Source organism: Mchenga conophoros, linkage group LG18, assembly GCF_057382185.1.
Source record: "Mchenga conophoros isolate Kocher_MC1m ecotype Shallow Benthic linkage group LG18, M_conophoros_male_GT1.1, whole genome shotgun sequence".
Classification (NCBI taxonomy): domain Eukaryota; kingdom Metazoa; phylum Chordata; class Actinopteri; order Cichliformes; family Cichlidae; genus Mchenga; species Mchenga conophoros.
Genome location: NC_140543.1, coordinates 9,892,782 through 9,911,899, shown reverse-complemented (window position 1 = coordinate 9,911,899; position 19,118 = coordinate 9,892,782). Strand labels below are relative to the sequence as shown.

Sequence of the window (19,118 nt, the reverse complement as noted above, 5' to 3'; positions counted from 1 at the left end):
AAATCATGATGACCAATTGGAGTGGTGATTTCTATGACTTTGTGTATATAATTTGGAATTTTGTACAAATGTAGGCCAATAAGGAATATATGATATCATTTCATTCTTTCCAAAGGTTTATTTGTATGACGCACAAACAGACACAATTGAAAGGTACAAATGTGCATGACACGAATTCAAACGTGGTGCAGATGTGTGTCACAGGTTGATCTGGCTGTAGGCTGTGGCACTTGGCCAGAGGTGGCGCTGGTTGACTCGAGTCCATGTTAGTGCACAAAGTAAACTGCACGCTGTAGTTGTGAAGCAAAAACGCTGAATTCGGAGAAATAAACCGTGCGAGGGGAACGATAACGACGACAAGAGTCTCCCGATCGTTTACTCTTGCTGTCCTGTGAACAACAACGGCGTGGTGTTACTTGTTTGCTGTTTTCGCAATCGCGTCGCGCACGAGGATATCACCAGGTAAACTCGCCACATTTTTAAACATTTTGTTGTTCAACAGCATCAAGACTGACGGAGTGTGTTTGAGATAACCTCACAAGTGTCACAGATTACACATTTGGCGTTTTTTTTTTGCTGGTTTGTCGGTAGGAGCTACTGAAACGCAAGACTGCCACACATCTGTTCGACCAACGCCAGTTGATCTAAACGCCAGTAGATCTGGAACACCGGTGGCCGCTGATATATCCATAGCGGAGTCTGTGTTATCTGCGGCCCATTGCATGCTCGAGTCAGGGGTCACCAATGTGGAGGTAAGCATCAACGACACAGAGCTCTCAGTTCTCACTCCTTCTTTATTCGTCTCTCAACAACAACTGAGCATATCGCGCCACAAAACACAGGAACACACTTCCTATACACTGGGTGTGAGTGGAGCCCTCTAGTGGTCCACCACAAAACAATCTATATGATTTTCTTTCAACAAAAGCATTTGCAAAATTATTCTGTCTTAAAAGACTCTTTATGATATCACGATTGTATTTCAATATACAGACAGCATGTAATAAAATAACAAAGTTTTAGTATGTGTTTCCAGTAATGGAATAAAATACAATTAAAGGTTTCCTCTTTCGTGAGTTTTGCCTTGGTGTTCAGTTTCAGAAAAACTGAACTGACAAAAAAAAAGCGTCAATTGTTTCTATAAGTGTTAACATTGTTTAATCAAAAAGAAAAATGTTGTTGAGTCTCAAGCTTTCTATAACCAAGAAGTGAAACCATGAAGTTTTTCCACAGAGCCACAGGGCCAGGCTCCATCTCACAGCTGTTATTTATGAACTTCCTGTCAATTCCTTGTTTCACTGCCTCAATTCTGTCGGTAGCAACTAAAACATTTGGTTTACAAAACAGTTTTATATTTGAATTTGAATCAGACATGATTTTTAGGACAAAAATTGGCAGCATGTTGTATTGAATGTTTTTTTACCACGTGTTTGATATATTTGGTTACTTTTTAATTCACGCAAGCTTGCTGCATTTGGAAAGATAACCAATTCTAATTTCAGATATATTTTTACACCCCTTTTTCCATTCTTAGGTTACTTTGAATGTTAAATGAACTTTAAACAATGTTAAATTATGGTGCCACTAGTTATTTATATTTTTACTATTTCATAAACATTCAAAATAATACAAAGAAGACAGTGATCAAAGCAGAATTGAGATATCAGAGACTGATAGGTTTGTCTTTTTTGTCAAGAACTATGTAGTTATTAGTTGACCCACTGACTAAGGAAACACCTTAAACCTGCTTTCTTGAACAGGAATCAGAAACACTTCTTTTGTTTGCTTTCAACATAAAATCTCAGAAGAAGAAAACCGTTTTCGTCAGGATCAACAAACATCGATTCTTTTGTTTCAGTCCTCTTTCTAAAATTTTAAAATGATATTGATGATGTCTTTGCAATGTATAAACTGAAAAAAACAGAGCCATATAAAAAAGTTATGACTTCAAGTTTCTTATAGAAGCCAGTCATTTTCTTCACTGATAACTACATTAGTCAAAAACAATAAATCCCACCCCCAAGTAGAGCTGGGCGATATGAGATTTTTTCATATCACGATATGTTTTTTTTCATTTCAGTCGATAACGATATCTATCACGATATAAGCCAAATAACTATATTTGTAAGATTTAAATGTGCCATTGCTCACAAGTAAAATGTGAAATAATCAGCAGCTTGTTTTGATTTAAATATTTATTTCTCATAATAAGTTCAACAGGGTAGATGTACTTAAGGAACATGAGACTTTTTCAGATAAATAAAGGCAAATATTGCAAACTACACAAAAGGCAGCCGCTAAAGCGTTTAAGTTTCAAAATAGAACAAACAAAACAGATTAAATTGTCAATTCCACTTAGAAACAAAATATTAATTCTAAAAATAAATCTTAGTTTGTTTTACAGAAGAACAGACAAAACTGACTAACTTTTGTCAATATCAAATAAACTGAGAACTAAAAGGAAATTCTCAATCTCTCCTTGTTGTATAGCTTAGCTTTTCAAACAGTTTTAACAGTTACTTTGGTCTGACAAAAGCCGAATGACGAATTAGCGCTTCCAGTCAGAGACTGAGGCTACGTCCACACGTACACGGGTATTTTTGAAAACGGAGATTTTCCGTTTTCGTTTTAAAAAATAATCCCGTCCACACATAAAGGCAGAAATGAAGGAAAACGCTGCTATGAACATGCCAAAGCAGCAGGTGGCGCTAGATTCCTAACCGTGCAGAAATGTTGGCCAATCAGAAGTCTAGAAGCCTCGGTGGGAAAAAGTAAACAAAGCTGGGGCATAGAAGCAGAACCGAGTCGTATGTGTGGAGGGACAGTAACTGTGTGTATATGTAAGCATTTAAACACTGCAGAGAGTAGAATTAACAGTAACAGTATTGTAGAAATTCATTTCACCGAAACAATAACGTGGCGCACAGTGTGACGCATGCACCAGTTTATTGTATTTCCAGACTTGCTTTCGGCACAATTTACAGTGCAAGCTACTCTGTTTTTTGTCAGACTTGAAATAGCCGAAATACCTTCACACTACGGAACTTCTTTGGCTCTTCCGTTCGACAATCTCTCCGGCATTGGAACCATCATCTGTTTTCTCTTCAGTCACGCTCGGTTGATTTTTCTAGTCGGCACACTCATTTCCTCCATTACCCGCTGGCTGCTTCCCAAACAAACACAGTGTGGCTTGGCACTTGTGCTGTATGTAACAAGTCACGCGACGTGACGCTGCGGCTGTGATTGGTTCGGCTCTGCGCTACTTAATTTGGATTGGCTGACCTTTTTTTTTTTTTTTTTTTTTTAAGAGGACAAGAGCGGCGAGGTCTATCGCGATAGCTTAATTTCTCTATCGAGTAAAAGTTATATCGCGATACATATCGTTATCGTTCTATCGCCCAGCTCTACCCCCAAGTTATTAAAATGCACTGCTCAAACAGCTGCTTTAGTTTTAATAAAACTAACAGGTTTGGGGCAATACTTACAAATGTTCGCTATCATCAATCTTTATATTACAAAAAAGGGCCATAAGGATAATCCATAAAACTGGTTACAGAGATCATACAAATCCACTATTCTTAAAATCAAAAATTCTAAAATTCACAGATCTGGTTCATTTTCTCACAGCACAAATTATATATAAAGCAATAAATAACCTGCTTCCTGACAATATTCTAAAAATGTTTTCTAAAAGGGAACGGGGATACAATTTGAGGGGGGAATTAAATTTAAAACATCCTCGTATCCGTACAACATTAAAAAGTTTTTGCATCTCTGTGTGTGGAGTGAAGCTGTGGAACAGACTAAGTAAAGATATGAAGCAATGTCCAAGCATGGCGCAGTTTAAAAAGCGGTTTAAGGATATGGTTTTTACAGGGTACAGGGAAAAGGTAGAGATTTGATAGGGTGTTCTTGTCTAATATTTTCATGTGTGTGCGCATGCACGGGTATGTTGGTATGGATATATATATATATATATATATATATATATATATATTATATATATATATATATATAATTGTAGGTTGTGTATCCTTGAGGTGTTAATGGGGTTATTGAAAATGTGTATATGTGCGTATGTGTGTATATACGTATGTATGGATAGATAGAAACATATATGTGTATATATTAAAAAAAAAAAAAAATTACACATAACATATAATGTAATTGCAAGGAGGTATTTCTGTAGTCTATTGATACTAGATAGTGGAAAAGGGGTGGGATTAAATAAGCTTATGCTTCTTCCTGCTCCTTTTTGAACATGGACGTTATTTGGAGTTGTGGTTGCTCGTTTTCCTTTTGTTTGCTTTGTTCATTTGTCTCTTTTAATTCTATTTTTTTTATACTTTTTCAACATGTTCAAAATAAAGATTCAATCAATCAATCAATCAATCAATCAATCAAACAGCAGGCGCACTAGAGAGGCAGAAATGACAGAACCAACAAAAAAGTAATGGTTTTACAGGTGGAGGCCATTGACATTTTATCCCTTTGTCTGTTTTTTCTTACCATTGTCACAGTAAGAGTTTCACCAATGCTGTCAGACATTGATATGAGCACGTGGGAGCCACACAAAGTACTGAGGAACATTTTGTGTTGCTGCAATGATATTTCTGCCAAATGGTTTAGCCTGTCCACCAGTCTACCAGTGATGGGCATCACCAGTGATACTGGCAATAACTAATTGTTTTCATAGTGTAGAAATAATTAGTATTCAGACAGACATATTCACTGTTACAGACACACATTTTAAAGACCTAACAAATGTTCTTTTTAAAGGTAAATTTGTGGGATTTAAGAAACACTTGTCTCTTAAACATCCATCCATCCATCCATTTGCTTATCCTTTTCAGGGTTGCAGCGGCGCTGGAGCTGATCCCAGCTGTCATAGGGTGAGAGGCAGGGTACACACTGGTTAGGTCACTAGTCTGTCACAGGGCTAACGCATAGAGACAGACAACCATTGGCACTCACATTCACACCTATGAGCAATTTAGATTAATCAATTAACTTATCCTAGGTCAGGAGACAACTGAGGAAACTTCGCTCCAGGAAGGCAGCAAGCCAAGACAAGGTGTGTCCTAGGATGCTAAAGGCATGTGCTGCTGGATTTGGGGAGCCGCTACTCTTGGCTCTTGACGGAGGCGGTTGCACTTTTTCCCTCTCCCTCTCCCTTATCTTTCCTGCTTGGTTTCTCATGTCTTGTATAGTCTCACCTATTCTCTAACCCTAAGAGAATCTCCCAGACTTCTTCTCTAAAAACCTAAAAAAGAATTATGGATTTGATCAACTGGTCCCTTTACGAAACTGACAAACTCCTGGGCTAGGGAAGGCCCGATTGTGCTGCGGAGACGTTTGCTGCCAGATACTCGATGGTCGGTTGCGTCGTGTGTCTGGTGACGCTCTCAATGGAGGACATTGAACGACATCTACCAATTCGGAACCATGATAACAGAGTTCTGGCTCGGACCTGTTTTTTGTGACTCTCTCCCTCCTCATGAAGATTGTTGACTTTTGTCTAACCGGGTGAAGGGACACTTTCTCTCAGCTGAACACGGAACACACACACACACACTCACACACACACATACACATGTACACTGTTCTCAAACTGATCTCCCTGTTTGAGCTCAGTCTGGGTGGAGTTCTTTTTTTCTCCTCGTCTTTCCTCATGTTGTGCATTTTCTATGGTTTCGGTTCAGGTCGCTGCTCGTGTGGTTGACCAGCCACACGAGAAGCCTGATATTCCCTGATATCAGACCACAGTACTTCAGGCTGAAGGACATCACGTCTGACACTGTGGTCAGCAGCACAGCACCACAAGGAACTGTGCTGTCCCCTCTTCTCTTCACCCTGTACACCTCTGACTTCTGCTACAACTCTGAATTAGGCCATATTCAGAAGTTGGCGGACAACATGGCCATCATGTGGTGTATCCAGGATGACCCGGAAGAGGAGTACAGGAGTCTGGTGGGGAACTTTGTCACATGGAGTCACACAAACCACCTGCAACTCAAAACCTCAAGGACCAAGGTCAACTGGTTGTTGACTTTGGCAGGTCCAGACCAGATCCACTGCCAGTTCAGATAGCGGGAGAGGAAGTGGAGGTGGTCAACACGTACAAGTACCTCGGGCTGTGGGTGGACAACAAACTGGCTGGTCATGCAACACGCAGCTCCTTCATAAAAAAAAAAGCCCAAAGCCGACTGTACTTCCTCAGGAGGCTGAGGTCTTTTAACATCTCCTGAGAAGCTCCTGAGGATGTTTTACCAGTCTGTGGTTGCAGGAGTACTTTTCTATGCTGTGGTGTGCTCGGGGAGCAGCACAGCAAAGAAGGACTCATCCAGGCTGGAAAAACTAATCAGGAAGGCTAGCTCTGTGGTCGGCATGAAGCTGGACACTCTGGTGACAGTGGCAGAGAAAAGGACACTAAAGAAACTGCTGGACATTATGGACAATGCTGGGCATCTCTGCACACGGTCATAAATAATCAGCGGAGCCTATTCAGCGACAGGTTGCTTCTCCCAAAGTCAAGAACCAACAGACTTAAAAACTCCTTTGTCCCTCACGCCATCAGACTGTTTAACTCCTCATTGGAGGAGAGAGGGAGGGGAAACAGGGGGACAAAGGAGGGTGGGAACAACTGAGCTGTAGTACTTTTTTTCTCTGTGCAATATTCACAATATTTTTTCTTATATTCGACTGTGCAATAATCACTGTGCAATATACTCACTCAAATGTGCAATCCACTGGTATTCCTATTTATCCATACTATATATTCTGTATTTATATATGTGTATATATGGCATATTTATGCTTTTATCCTTATTCTCATTCCCCTTTATTGTATCTGTAACATGCAACTTCTGTCAGTGCTGTGCTACTGGAAACTGAATTACCTGGAGGAACCCACCCGAGGGATTAATAAAGTTTAATCTAATTATCTAATCTAAACTACTAATCAGTTCTCATGTAACACAATCATGTAACATCAACCTGCCAATCATCACACCTCTGTTTTAAGTGACACCTTCCTCCTCCTCAAAGTAAATTCTACACTGTCATTAGTAGAGTAATCCTCAGCCACTTCTGTGAAAACAATGTACTCAAGAATTCAGCTTTTTTAAAACAATATTTAAGTAGTTTTAAGCCCCGTTCTATATTATAATTCCATAATATTTCTCTAAATTCATGTGAAGCAGATTAAAAAGCTGCCTTGGTTTAATGTTAGCTCTGGTTTCTCATTTTATGTACTTTCGGATATCATAGCATCTGACAGTGTTTACAGTGCATAAAGGCTTTCCTTTGAGAACTCCACTGTGAATCTCTTTGCTCTGATTAACAATGAGAACTGACTGAAAAGAAACCAGTGCTATCAAACAAACAATCACAGCTTTTGTTGTGATGCATCATCTGCATTTTGATGACTCACGAGCCAGTCATAATCTTCCCCAATCCTCAATCCACAGACCTCATACCCACGAAGCCTAAGAACAAATCTCTTGATTCATCATTGCAGGTAGCAATGCCAGCATGAAGCTTTCCATCGAAAAGAAGAGCAGTGTTTGGATCTGCCGAGTTTAAATGTTTTACACGTGTAAAGTGGTTTTCTGTCTTTTCATATGATTTTTAAGGAAGTAGTTCAGATAAAGGCCTAATAAAACTGAAATCAATGGAAAATCAAATCCAGGCTTTGGCGTAGTGGTCAGTTTATAGCTTGATTCGATGCATCTCTGCATTTTTAAATGCTCTGTGAAAGAGGAGGCTTTAGCATAATTTGCACAGAGGAAGGAGAGACTGCCATCAGTTTTCACTAATGAGCCAGGGATTGTTAGACCAAGACTGAAATAATCCATATTCAAACAGGGAGACGATGCAGCTTGGATCATTATCTAAATCCTGATAAATTATGTTGTTAGTATAGTATATATCTGCTTCTGCAACACAACAGCGATTTATATGAAGATACAAGTCTTCATTTTGATCCACTTAATATATTTGTGTCTGATTTACTCCATATTTTAATTATTTGATATTGTATTTCACCTTGTAATGCTAATAATATTCTTCACTGAGAGGGAGCATCAGCTAAATGCAGTGATTGAAGATCCTTTTTTTATGTGTGCTTGTCCTGCTCTTTTTTACTTACCTTTTTTCTTACTTTTCTTGCTAATTCTTACTTTATTTTACTTGAGATTAGGTGGTAAACAACCTGTGGAGAGTAATTATATTCCAAAAAGGATTATCTTTTTTTAACTCAGAAAAGAAATCGATATAAATTTGTTCCACCTCTGCATTATGTAGATGGTAGCAAAACAGCATACATAAAAATTTAAACAAGGTCATTGGAGTGAAATAAAATTGCCTGAGCTTCACCCACTGCTCTTTGCATGCATCGTGCACCTTCATCCACGCGTTAATAATTCAGAGCCAGGTGACAAAACTCAGGATTTACTGCTTAATGAGTAAAAGCTGGTGCAGAACAGTTTTGACATAACACAGGAAGGATCCAGTGTTGGGATTACGTCAAGGCTGAATTAACAAAGGAGCAAATTGGGCAACAGCCCTTAGCTGTCCAATGCTCCAGGCTTACTGACTGTGGAGCAGATTTTATTTATTTATTTATCTATTTTGTGTTAAATTAATGAACCATTTGCATTTATTTGGGAATATTCACAAATGAACCACTATACCAGCTTGTAAAGCCAAGGGCAACGAGGTGAGTCCTTGATCTTAAAACTTTGTCTCGAGCCCAGTTTAAAATCTTTTAACCTGAAGCAAAATTCTGAAAAATAGAACAAAGCCATCAGATTAAGCCTCCCTTTACTCTTTATTCTAACATGTTGCATGTTGTTTAATGAACCTTTTAAATCAAATTACCACAAAATACGTTTAAATTTGGGAAATGTTTCACCAAAGGGGAAAAAAACAGAATACAGGCTGAAAGAATGAAATTTGAAGCCTTGATATTTTCGTCATTCTGGCCCTTCAGTGGTTCCTTGAAACCAAATATGACAATGGATAGATATGCTGGGGATATATAAGACACTCCGTGCTCACACAGTAAGGATTTATCAGTCACATAAGTAGCCACAAATGTAAGCATAGCCTTCTTTAATGTTTAATTTACTCTAAATGGGACCATAATTTACAAAATGAACATAATGCTCTCTTACATAGAACTCAGCCCAGTAAACTCATTAGGAACGTTTTAACTGAGACTATAAATCAAGGTTGCGTTAGGGTCAGTTTCTCATAGACTTCTTTATGTAGTGGGAAATGCTATGTATACATTGTTTTGGTTTAAATTGAAAACCAAATATATTTTTTATATATGGAAATGAATTTAAAACATCTTGATTATTGGACTAACATGTGTGTCATTGGCAGGAGGCTCCAAAACCAGTCGGTCAAACTCTAATTTGTAATCAACTCACATCCAAAGTGTCTGTCTCTTCCCTTCTGTCCCTGGCCCAACAGACCACATTAGTACAGTCACACCAAGGACATCCATTATGAGTCACATTATCCTCTGCTTCAGTAATAAATAATTGCCCACATCCTAATTTACTCCCCATGCCTTCCTCTTCACTCACCACCGCAATCGGCTCTAGTGCCACTAGATGGCGACAGCACCAAGCGAAAACCCAGAGTGCACTTGACAACTTCTCTGCCTCCAGACACAAAGCCCGTGACATCATCTGCGAAGGGACAGAGGGTGTGCGAAGGACAAATGTCTTGAAATGCATTACATCATTCGCCACTAATATGATAATATATCTCAAGCAGTGAGTGCGGTGCCAAGCATGAGAGGGGCCATAATCCATACAACGGTCGCTTCGAATGGGAACAAGAGGATAAAATGGAAGTGCTGGTGAGGGAGGAGTGAAGGGGGGTCCACACTGGAGTCGGGAGTGCAATGCTGAAGGTTATTCCAGACATTATTCCTCAATGAAAACGGTAGAGGAGAGCAGGCAATAATCATAGTACATACTAAGCAAAGGAGAGCTTTAACGCTCTGTCTGTCTCCTGTCCTTGTCTGCCTTTACCCTGACAGAGCTTTGCTTTTTTTCTCTGCCAACACTTCACTCATTTTTCTTGTCATTAGTGGAAAAAATAGTGAAGATGCCGCTGAAGAGAAAAAATGAGACATAGGTGGATGAGAAAGGAGATTTGAAGAAGGACTGATAAGTATAAGACGAGATGTAAGAGTTGAAAAACTGATAAAGACTAGACTTGTGAGACTTAGAGGAAAATTAAGAAGTAATTAAGAGAGATGGCAGATAAGGATAAAGAGGATAAAACAGCAGTTATGAAAGGAGAACTGAAGCTATAGCAACATCTGAAAAAGAGGCAGGGCGATGGCATAGTGGTAGGATGAAAATGAAAGAGGACAGGTGAAAGAGCAGGAGATCAAAGGATGCTAGAGAGATGAGAAAGGGACAAGATGGTTTGAGGAGAGAGAAAGAGGAGAGCAGAGGAGGACTAATGTCAGGTGAAAGGAAAGGTGTTGAGAGAAAATTAGAAGAATATTATCTGTGAGAAGGAGTGACAAGTCGAAGCAAATGGAGAGAAAAACAGACACTGAAAGGAATGGAGGGAGATCTAAACTGCAAGAGGGAGAGAGAAGATTTAAAACGATAATGAGAATCAGGGAGAGGAGATACACAGAATGACAAAATGAAGCAAGGGAAGAGGAAGGGAAGACTCATTTCAGGAGACACCCCGAAGTGAGTTTTAAATGAGAGGAGTGACTAAGACTCAGCAGATGTTTGTTTTGGCTTTGTGCACTGTGCTCCACTGTCTCCCTCGCACTCAGGTAAACACTATCACTCTTGCTTGTGTGCTATACATAGACACACTTACTTACTTTTCACTCCAGTCTGCTTGACATGAGAAACTGTCAAAACAACTGTTTGAGTGCTGTATACTGCCAGTGTGAGTATGACCTAAATAAACAACAGCACACAAGGTGCACAAACTACATTTAAAGTATTTTTAGCCCCATCCCGGAGTCTCATTTACAAAATGAACAAAATATAATTTTATAAAATGAGCTCTCTGAAAATTGGGTTTTGGTAGCATAAATAAAAGGAGCTTTTACCAATGTTCTTATGAAACCGTGTCTTCTTTTATTTATTTTTTTTAATACTGTGAAAAAATAATTACATAGAATTTGAAAGAAAAACTGAAATAAACAAAAACCATGAAAATAAAAGAACATTTCAATAATATCTTGTATGTTTTGCTTACATGTTTACAGTTTCTTTTTCTTGACAAAAGGATAAACAAAGAACCCAACAAGAACATAATACACATGTGAACAATATATAGGGATATTTAAAAAAACAAAAAAGAGGATTATGGAGAATATATGCTTACTTAAGCACACAGGCTGTCCCTCTTTTGTCGCGGTGTACACCTTCATTTCACTGTACCGATCATTGTCATCATATGCTTTAAGATATCAAGCAGAACATCAGTTAATCTTGTTCGCTCGTGCAGCTGTTTCGGAGAACAGACAAGCTCAGCAGCTGGATGAGGGACAAGTGGACCAGTTCAGCTTCTTCCTCGTTTCCACAGGCTATATGCCACGTCTCCTTCAATCTGTTTTACCAGCTGTTCAGCTTTTCACTAGGGTTTGACTGATATATTGTTTGAAAGGTCACAAAGAGCACTGTTCATTTTTCCCAAAGTGCCACATATACATTGTTTACATGGAACTTTGTAAGTATTAAGAAGATCAAAATACACATTTTGAAGCGTTTTAGAATACTTAAAAATTTAGCACCAATCGAAGCGCCTGAAAATGAACCCTTCCTATTCTAACAGGGCACATTATGTAACGTTAAATGATGATGTTGTTCGCTCAAGGCCACTCAGAATTCTCGGCCATTCAATTCAGTTACAGGAGTTTACACTTTTTAAAATTTAATGTGAGCAACCAAATGTAACAAAGTTGTGTGCCTTTCTGTTTTGACTTAACAATACTTTGAAAGTGTGTTGCAATAATAGGATTTCCTATTTCAAATCGTTATTTGGCCAATCAACATCCATTAACAGAGTTTTATTTGTGTTTCACGTTAATTCTGAATGATACTGTGTGAGTGAACACTAGAATAAAATGTGGTCTTTTTTTGTCCAGAAGCAGATGTTGGCAATTATTTTTGCTGATGAGCTCCATTCACTGCTCTTCATTAAATATTGCATATGGGAAATGGTTTTATCAACTGTGACTTGCTTTGACAGCTTTGAGTGTTTTCTCAGTCAACTTCTTGGGGTCCCGACGTCATGAGCAGAAGTGAATCTGGCAGCAAAATCAAAGGATGCTGCAGCTTGAAAGTCAGGAAGGCCTGCCTTAGAAAACATACTCTACTCTGAGACCATAACTTATAAAGTGAACATCATGTTGTGTTAGTAAGAGTTGGAATGATTGACAGAGCCGATAAAGTCATCAGCAAAGTGTTAATTGAAGTCATAGATAATGTGTTGGGGCTATTTCTCCATAGACTTCTACACAAACTGACTTCTTCCTTCACCCAAAGTTATTTGCTGTGTACTGTACTGCTCTGTGTCCCTTTGTGTCATTGGCATTTAACACAGAAGGTTTATTTCTCATAGGATTAGCTTTCATTTGAACTTTGCGCATGGACTGAAAATTTTTAATCTGCCATCGGTGATTAAATTATGACACTATTACGGGTTAATGAAACAATTAAAGCACATCACCTTGGAATACCAGTACCATTTTGATCTCAGATGAGGTTGGATGTAAACTAGATTACAGAGTATACACAGTAATATGCAGTAGTAAGGTTGCAAAAAATATTTTCAAATATTCATTTAACTGTTAAATATTACATTTGCTTTGTGTAGCCTAGCTGTGGTCAGGAGTGATCTCCATCATGCCAGCAGGTGACAACACAACTGTTTGATCGCTATTATATTTGCTGAAAATATCAGTCAAACCCTAATTTTTAAAGCTCAGTGGTTCCCACATATTTCAGATGATATGAAAACACACTTGGGTTACATGTAGCCAAAACACACGCACTCCCACAAACACTCACAATCACATATGAGCTTAAATAAACACAATAAACACAAATGGCTGTTGCATTTGTTTTTCTGCTCAGTTCATTTTTTGCACAGTCTTCTGGCACTCACTGGAAACTCCAAAAGGTAAAAATGGACACCGAGCCACTTCAGTCACTGTTGGCCGGGCCTGTCACAGCACAGCACAGCATGGAACGGAGCAGTTAGCTGTTGGTCTGGCCTGAATATAGCCTGCGTTGGCCTAGTTGAGGCAGAATTTTGGCTATTTGTGGCCTGGCTGGGCAGTCGTTTTGGCCACGGATGCACAAAACCCTTCTCACTTTTCACTGGGTTGATTAATTAGAACCCGTCTATCTGATGCATACAACATAAAATAAAGTACTGTCTTTAAAAGTTAAATCACACGCTTTCAACTGAATCACTATAAAGTAATAGAAAAAAAAATAAAATACTGATTTTCTTGAAAAGAAACATGATTATGGAATAATTTAACAATGGATGAATGTCATGAGCTCATGAAGCTATATAGTCTCTAAAAAAGACACCCGACATACAAACATTTATGCAAGCAAGATAGATATATCGACCCCATATGTTGTAATCTTGGAAGAAAGCTATGCTGCGATGATTTTTTTTTTTCCATGAAAAGGCAGGTTCATCCTCTAAATTTGGAAGCTTGTAGGTGGCAATTAATATGACATGGGGGAGAGAGTAGAGTACTCCTTCTACATAAGAGCATCAGTACACATTGCAGTGACAGGTACATATGGAAAAGGGGGGAAAAGGACATAAAATAACAACCCAGTGGGGTAAACACCTCTTCTCTTCCAAATCACACATCTTTTCGCTGCTGAACCAAATCTAAACACATGGTCTGCATTTTTGGCATCTGTGGTGTCTTTTACATATTCATATGTCCCCACTGTCAACAAACCGTAAACAGTAAAGAGGTAAAAACTAAGTACCTGGATGGCCTGGCCATGTATTTGTTGGCCTCAGTACCTCCTCTGTGTCAAATGTACTCCTTCTACACAAGGTCATAACGACATTGTATGTCAGATGCAAAACACTGCGCAGCTACAACTCTGTAAAAGGGTTGTAAAGAGGTAATAGTATGCAATACCAAGGCTGTGATAACCATATAAATTTAAAAGGCTGCTCCACCTGCCATTCTTTTCTCTGAAAAGGTTTATATAGTGACCTTGGAGCTACAAGGTTCAATCTGATGTTCTAATCAGAAACGGTGTGTCTGTGGTTTCATTTCTCTGTGTTTATTCAAAACAGAGGCAATAAATACATTTTTACAGCCCCTTAGCACACAATTACCATAATATACCGAGAGGGGTTGATAGGGCGGCTGATACACTCAATGATTACCTCTGGAGGTGCTGAGATTTCAGGCTTCCCTTTGCAGCCTGGGGTCTTATTTTAAAACACCACTATTATCTGTTCTCAGATTTTAACTGCTGTAGAATAAAGGTACAAGTGGGTGAAACTTTATTGCTTCTGCTCTCTCGTAACTGTGTCTGTCCAGTAAAGTATACACAGTACAGTATGTGCTCTTAGGAAAAGGTACAATTCCCAAGAGTTGCTAAAAATGTGAACTGTCTTAATCTTTTGTGAGCAATAAAACTGGAGATCAGCTGATGAACCTTATAAGCTAAAGGTCAGTATATAGTGAAGACTGATGCTGCTGCATCTAATCAACAAACACGTCACCAGAAGGTGAAGTTTTGAAGTTATACGGTGAAGCAATCCAACCAAATCTCAGTAACAAAGTGTGCAAATTGTAACAACATTAGTGTGATAATCATTGCAAATGGCCAAACAGCTATTCAGTGACATTACTTTAGAGGAGCAACGTTTTAAATGCTGATCATAGGGGTTAAAGGTCAATCACATGCATCAAAAGCTGACACAACATAATGGGAAAAATCTCGGACATAACATACCACCAAATTCCTGCTGCAGTGAGGAAACCAGCATACTTACACATACTTCAAAATGTACAAAGTACCATATGAGCTAGATAGAATCCTCTGTACTTTCACTTTGATATGTTTGAACCTTCTCTTTGCTTGCAAAGTTTACAGCACAGCTCAACCTGAGCAGCTGCTGCTTCTCCATCCATTTCAATTGAATGTCGTCAACATTTGAAAAAGGCAGTCCAGTCAGAAGACTGGAAGTCAAAGAAAGAGCTTCACACCAAACAGAGATATCCATTAAAGACATTTGCCTTTGCTGGATATTCATCATTCTGAAGTGAAGCTCTTCATGTTTTTTCTAATTTAAGTCTACAACATCCACTTTAAAAACACCATCCATCTCTTTGTAAAGGAACGTTTCCAATACGATGCCACATACACATTAAAAAGTGAGTGTCACCCAAAACGCTGAACCTTTGGTCCACAACTCCTTATAAAAATACTATAAAATGTTTCTGAATGCCGTTTTTTTTTTTTTTTCAATACCGTTCCGTATAAATATGGAAAAAAAATCTATTCTACTGTGCAAGTGATAGAAACACATACGTTTTTGACACTGAGGACAGGGGAGGTATCTTTTTGTACAAATTGCAGAAATTCATTTAATGAAAAAGCACTCCCACCTCGTTTCACAAAAACCATTTATAGCATTGACCTTGAGTGAAATGTATAGAAATGCATCATGATGATAAAAATGAAAGATGGGGTGAAGGAGCATAGAAACGCTTGCTACCGCTCCGGTCATCTTAGATGTGGCATGTACAAAATCTCATCATCCAGAGCACCTCATTGTCCACGCTTTACAAAAAGAAGACACGTCTTAATAGTTCGTATGTGTTGGCACATAAGCACTGGCACTCTGGTCACTCACCTTAAGAAGCTTTGTCCCATTTAAATCAAGGTAGATCTTGTAAGGAATGGCAATTGGGTGAGTTTTAGTGAGGAAAGGGGAGTCAAAAAGTGCCACATATACTATTAGTCCAAGCTGCCCCATTGATGCAATACATAGAAACAAATAGGCTTGTAGAGATCTGTGTGTGTGTGTCTGCACATGTGTGTTCTGCAATTTGTTAGAGTCACTAAATGTAAAACGTGTGACTAGCAGAGGGGTTTGCTGTAGGTCAATGTACTGCATCACAATGTATAGTTTTGTACAAGGAAACATCTTTAAAATGACCCTAATCTCCATGTGCGGTTATTTACAGAGATGGGGTGGCAGGACCATGTGATAGAAGAAAACGGTCCAAGAGCAAGATGAGAATTGCTGGAAGAGAAAGGATCACTCGGCATCCCCTAAGCTCCTCTTCTTCATCGTGTCTTCAAAGTGCTCTTCTTGTCTTTTTGTCTGTTTTCTCTTGATTGTGGCTCTCGCTGTTGTTTTTATTGGAGCATAAACATTGCAGACAGAAGATCTTCTTAGATGTGTATGAATATCGCTGTGCATGTGTTGCATGTATTGCTGTGAACCGTACAATATGCGATGCTGCTAACTGCTGGGTGTTTTATCAACTCAGAAAATTAGCCGAATACCATGCAGTGGTTAGGATGAAAACAGATTCTTAGGTGTTTATGTATAGATATGAGGGCATTTTTTGAAAATTTCAAAGATTTTTTTTATGTTTCTGTGTAATAAGTACTGCTCCTGTAAAAAGCAAATCCAAAAAGCTTGTATACCACTTTCTCACACATGAGTCTGCATTCGTTGTGTGTGTCTCTGCGAATAGTCAGAAGGTGGAGATGAGTATGAGAAGCGAGTGGAGCTTCCATACTTTCCCAGCCCTGTTTCAGGACTTTGTGGTCCTGGTCCTGGTCCAGGTCCTGGTCCTGGTCCTGGTCCTGGCCCCGGTCCTGGACCTGGCCCTGTCCCTTGTCCCGTTGGGTACATCTCATAGGCTGGCCCTTCCTCTATGGGTGGAGCAAAGCCCATGCGGTAGCTGGGATACTGGGAAGGGTATCCGTAGTTGTCATAAGCCAGTTGGGTGGTGCTGTCCAGCAGGCCACAGTCTCCAGGGTATTCTCCGGGTGACTGAAGAGCTGGATTAGCAGGGGCTTGCTGGCTTTGTGCTGCCCTGGAGAATGTGTTGAATTGGGCATAAGTAGAATGGGACATCCTGGATGGTGGACGGGGGTCGTAGCAGCCAGCTCTTGAGCCCGGCACCGCACTGGGGGGAACTGCACCGCTGGCAGACGCAGAGGGTCCGCTGGAAGTCGCTCCTGCTGGTCCGCTGCTTGGGTTTGGAGAGCGAAACTCTCCCTGGTAGTGGACGACCCGGGACTGGGGGCGCGCCTCGTCATGGGTTGTAGCACGGACATTGTAGTAGCCATTGGTTGGATCCTGTGATCAGAAAAAGAATATAGATTTTTCAGTAAATCCTAATATTTCTCTCTCTTCATATACGATCTGTTCTGTGCTTGTGTTAGCTTAGTTTACACTTTGTTTCTATTACAAAAACTGTCTCTTTTGTATAGAGTGTATAAAAAAGCCAGCTTAGATTTTTCTTTGAATCCATTGGAGTCGCCCTACCCCCAACCCCCACCCCTCATCTGCTGGCCAATGGTATATAATCCAGGTTTAAGACATGTATGCGTCTTTTAAATATAATCTATTCTTAGTAAGGCATTAATGTTTTTTATAGACTACTAAAGGGTTAGTATGCCAAGCAAGTGGTGAATATTTTTACCACTTGTTTGGGATAGGCCTATGTATTTTATATTACACTGTTGCTACAAAACAAATCAAAAGGAAAAAAGTATAATAATCTAAAAATAAAAGTTATATTAGAGTTCTACAAATCTTGCATTATGTTGTCTTATATTGCTGAAATTGTAGAATGTCACAAGATATGCATGGTGATAATGGTGGTGTGCTGTTGTTTCATGCATACACACAAAAATGTAATGATATGAGTAATGCAGCACTGTGTATGTGTAATAGAAATTCATTATTAAATACCAAAATATTACCAAAGACAGATATGTACTCTAATTACATTTACATATAAAGGGTTACGTCCAAATATTTAATATTTTTTATTTCTTGACAAAACTGCTGGGAAAGACCAAAACCACCAAGGCCAGGACTATTTACAAAGAGTTGTTTCTACACAGGCTCTTTGCATTTGGTAGTATGGACTAAAATTCAAAGCAGTGTTTTTGACTTTGACTCTTCTTTGAACTTGCACCTCCTCATCTAGGATTGAAATCAATATGAATTCCTCCAAGCAACCACTGTCTGCCATGCCCACAACAAGCCGAATATGCCAAAAAAGGCTCTAACTTACAGTACGGTGTAAAGATTGTATAGAAACAATGAAAAACTCTGCTAACACTGAAACGCTCGATATCAAACCTGAAACTTAAGCATCCTGTGGGGTTTCTATGCCAGGACACTCACACTCAAAAAAAAGGCACTACAGAAAAAGTTGCTTTAACTGTGATGTAAAGCCAGGACCTGAAGAACATGATCACAAATCTCATGCACCACGCCAAATGTCCAGCGATGCTCTAGATAAGTGTTTTTTTATTTATTTTAATCCAGCGCGAGCATGCCAACATATCTTCGCTGACTCATCTCACCTTGAGCTCGTACTCCTCCCGGGTGTCACTCTCGCTTCTGACGTCCTGCTTCAGGTCCATGTCATCTTTGAATGGCTGAGTGGAGGGAGAGAGGGAAACAGAGGGCAGAAACTAAACCATCAAACAACGAAACACACACACGGAAAGAGGGAGGGTGAAAAAGGAAAGGAGGAAGAAGAGAGGGAGGGGAGAGGAAAACAGAGTTTCAGGTTTTGAATCCCAAGAGACCGGAAGACGAGAAACGGTTAGTTGTTGGAGAAAAAGGTGTTTTTGCCCGAGCTTTAAAACCGCGTCAGAGGAGCTGCGTCGATTAGATTCTCCAGGACTTCCGGGGTTGAATTCTCCTCTAAAAGGAACAAAATGTTAAAATGAGTGTGTGTCTGTATATTTGTTTATTATTTCTGTGTTTTTTGTGTGCACAAATATGTGTGCATTGAGGAAAAACGGTGTATTTTTCCCCCCAGTTAGTTTTTCTCCTGTATCTATGCGTGAATGTCTTGT

At 39.3% G+C, this 19,118-nt stretch overlaps 1 protein-coding gene and 1 long non-coding RNA gene across 3 annotated transcripts in view; one reads left to right on the top strand and one right to left on the bottom strand.

Moving 5' to 3' along the window:
• The first annotated feature begins 233 nt into the window (after nucleotides 1-233).
• Nucleotides 234-7,592, top strand: LOC146553208 (uncharacterized). Its single transcript, XR_014889493.1, has 4 exons — nucleotides 234-462; nucleotides 592-752; nucleotides 4,854-4,892; nucleotides 5,021-7,592. It is a non-coding gene; the product is annotated as an uncharacterized LOC146553208 (long non-coding RNA).
• A 3,517-nt stretch (nucleotides 7,593-11,109) lies between these two features.
• kirrel1b (kirre like nephrin family adhesion molecule 1b) overlaps nucleotides 11,110-19,118 on the bottom strand; it is a 79,856-nt gene continuing 71,847 nt past the window's right edge. Inside the window, exons 14-15 of one of the 2 annotated variants that reach the window (XM_085256091.1) lie at nucleotides 18,618-18,728; nucleotides 11,110-17,376 (exon numbers count right to left, since the gene is read on the bottom strand). In XM_085256091.1, coding sequence (XP_085112217.1) covers nucleotides 16,723-17,376; nucleotides 18,618-18,728 — 765 coding nt within the window. In that variant the 3' untranslated portion in view covers nucleotides 11,110-16,722. The remainder of the gene's footprint in view (nucleotides 17,377-18,617; nucleotides 18,729-19,118) is intronic. The other variant, XM_085256092.1, reaches the window with a different exon arrangement.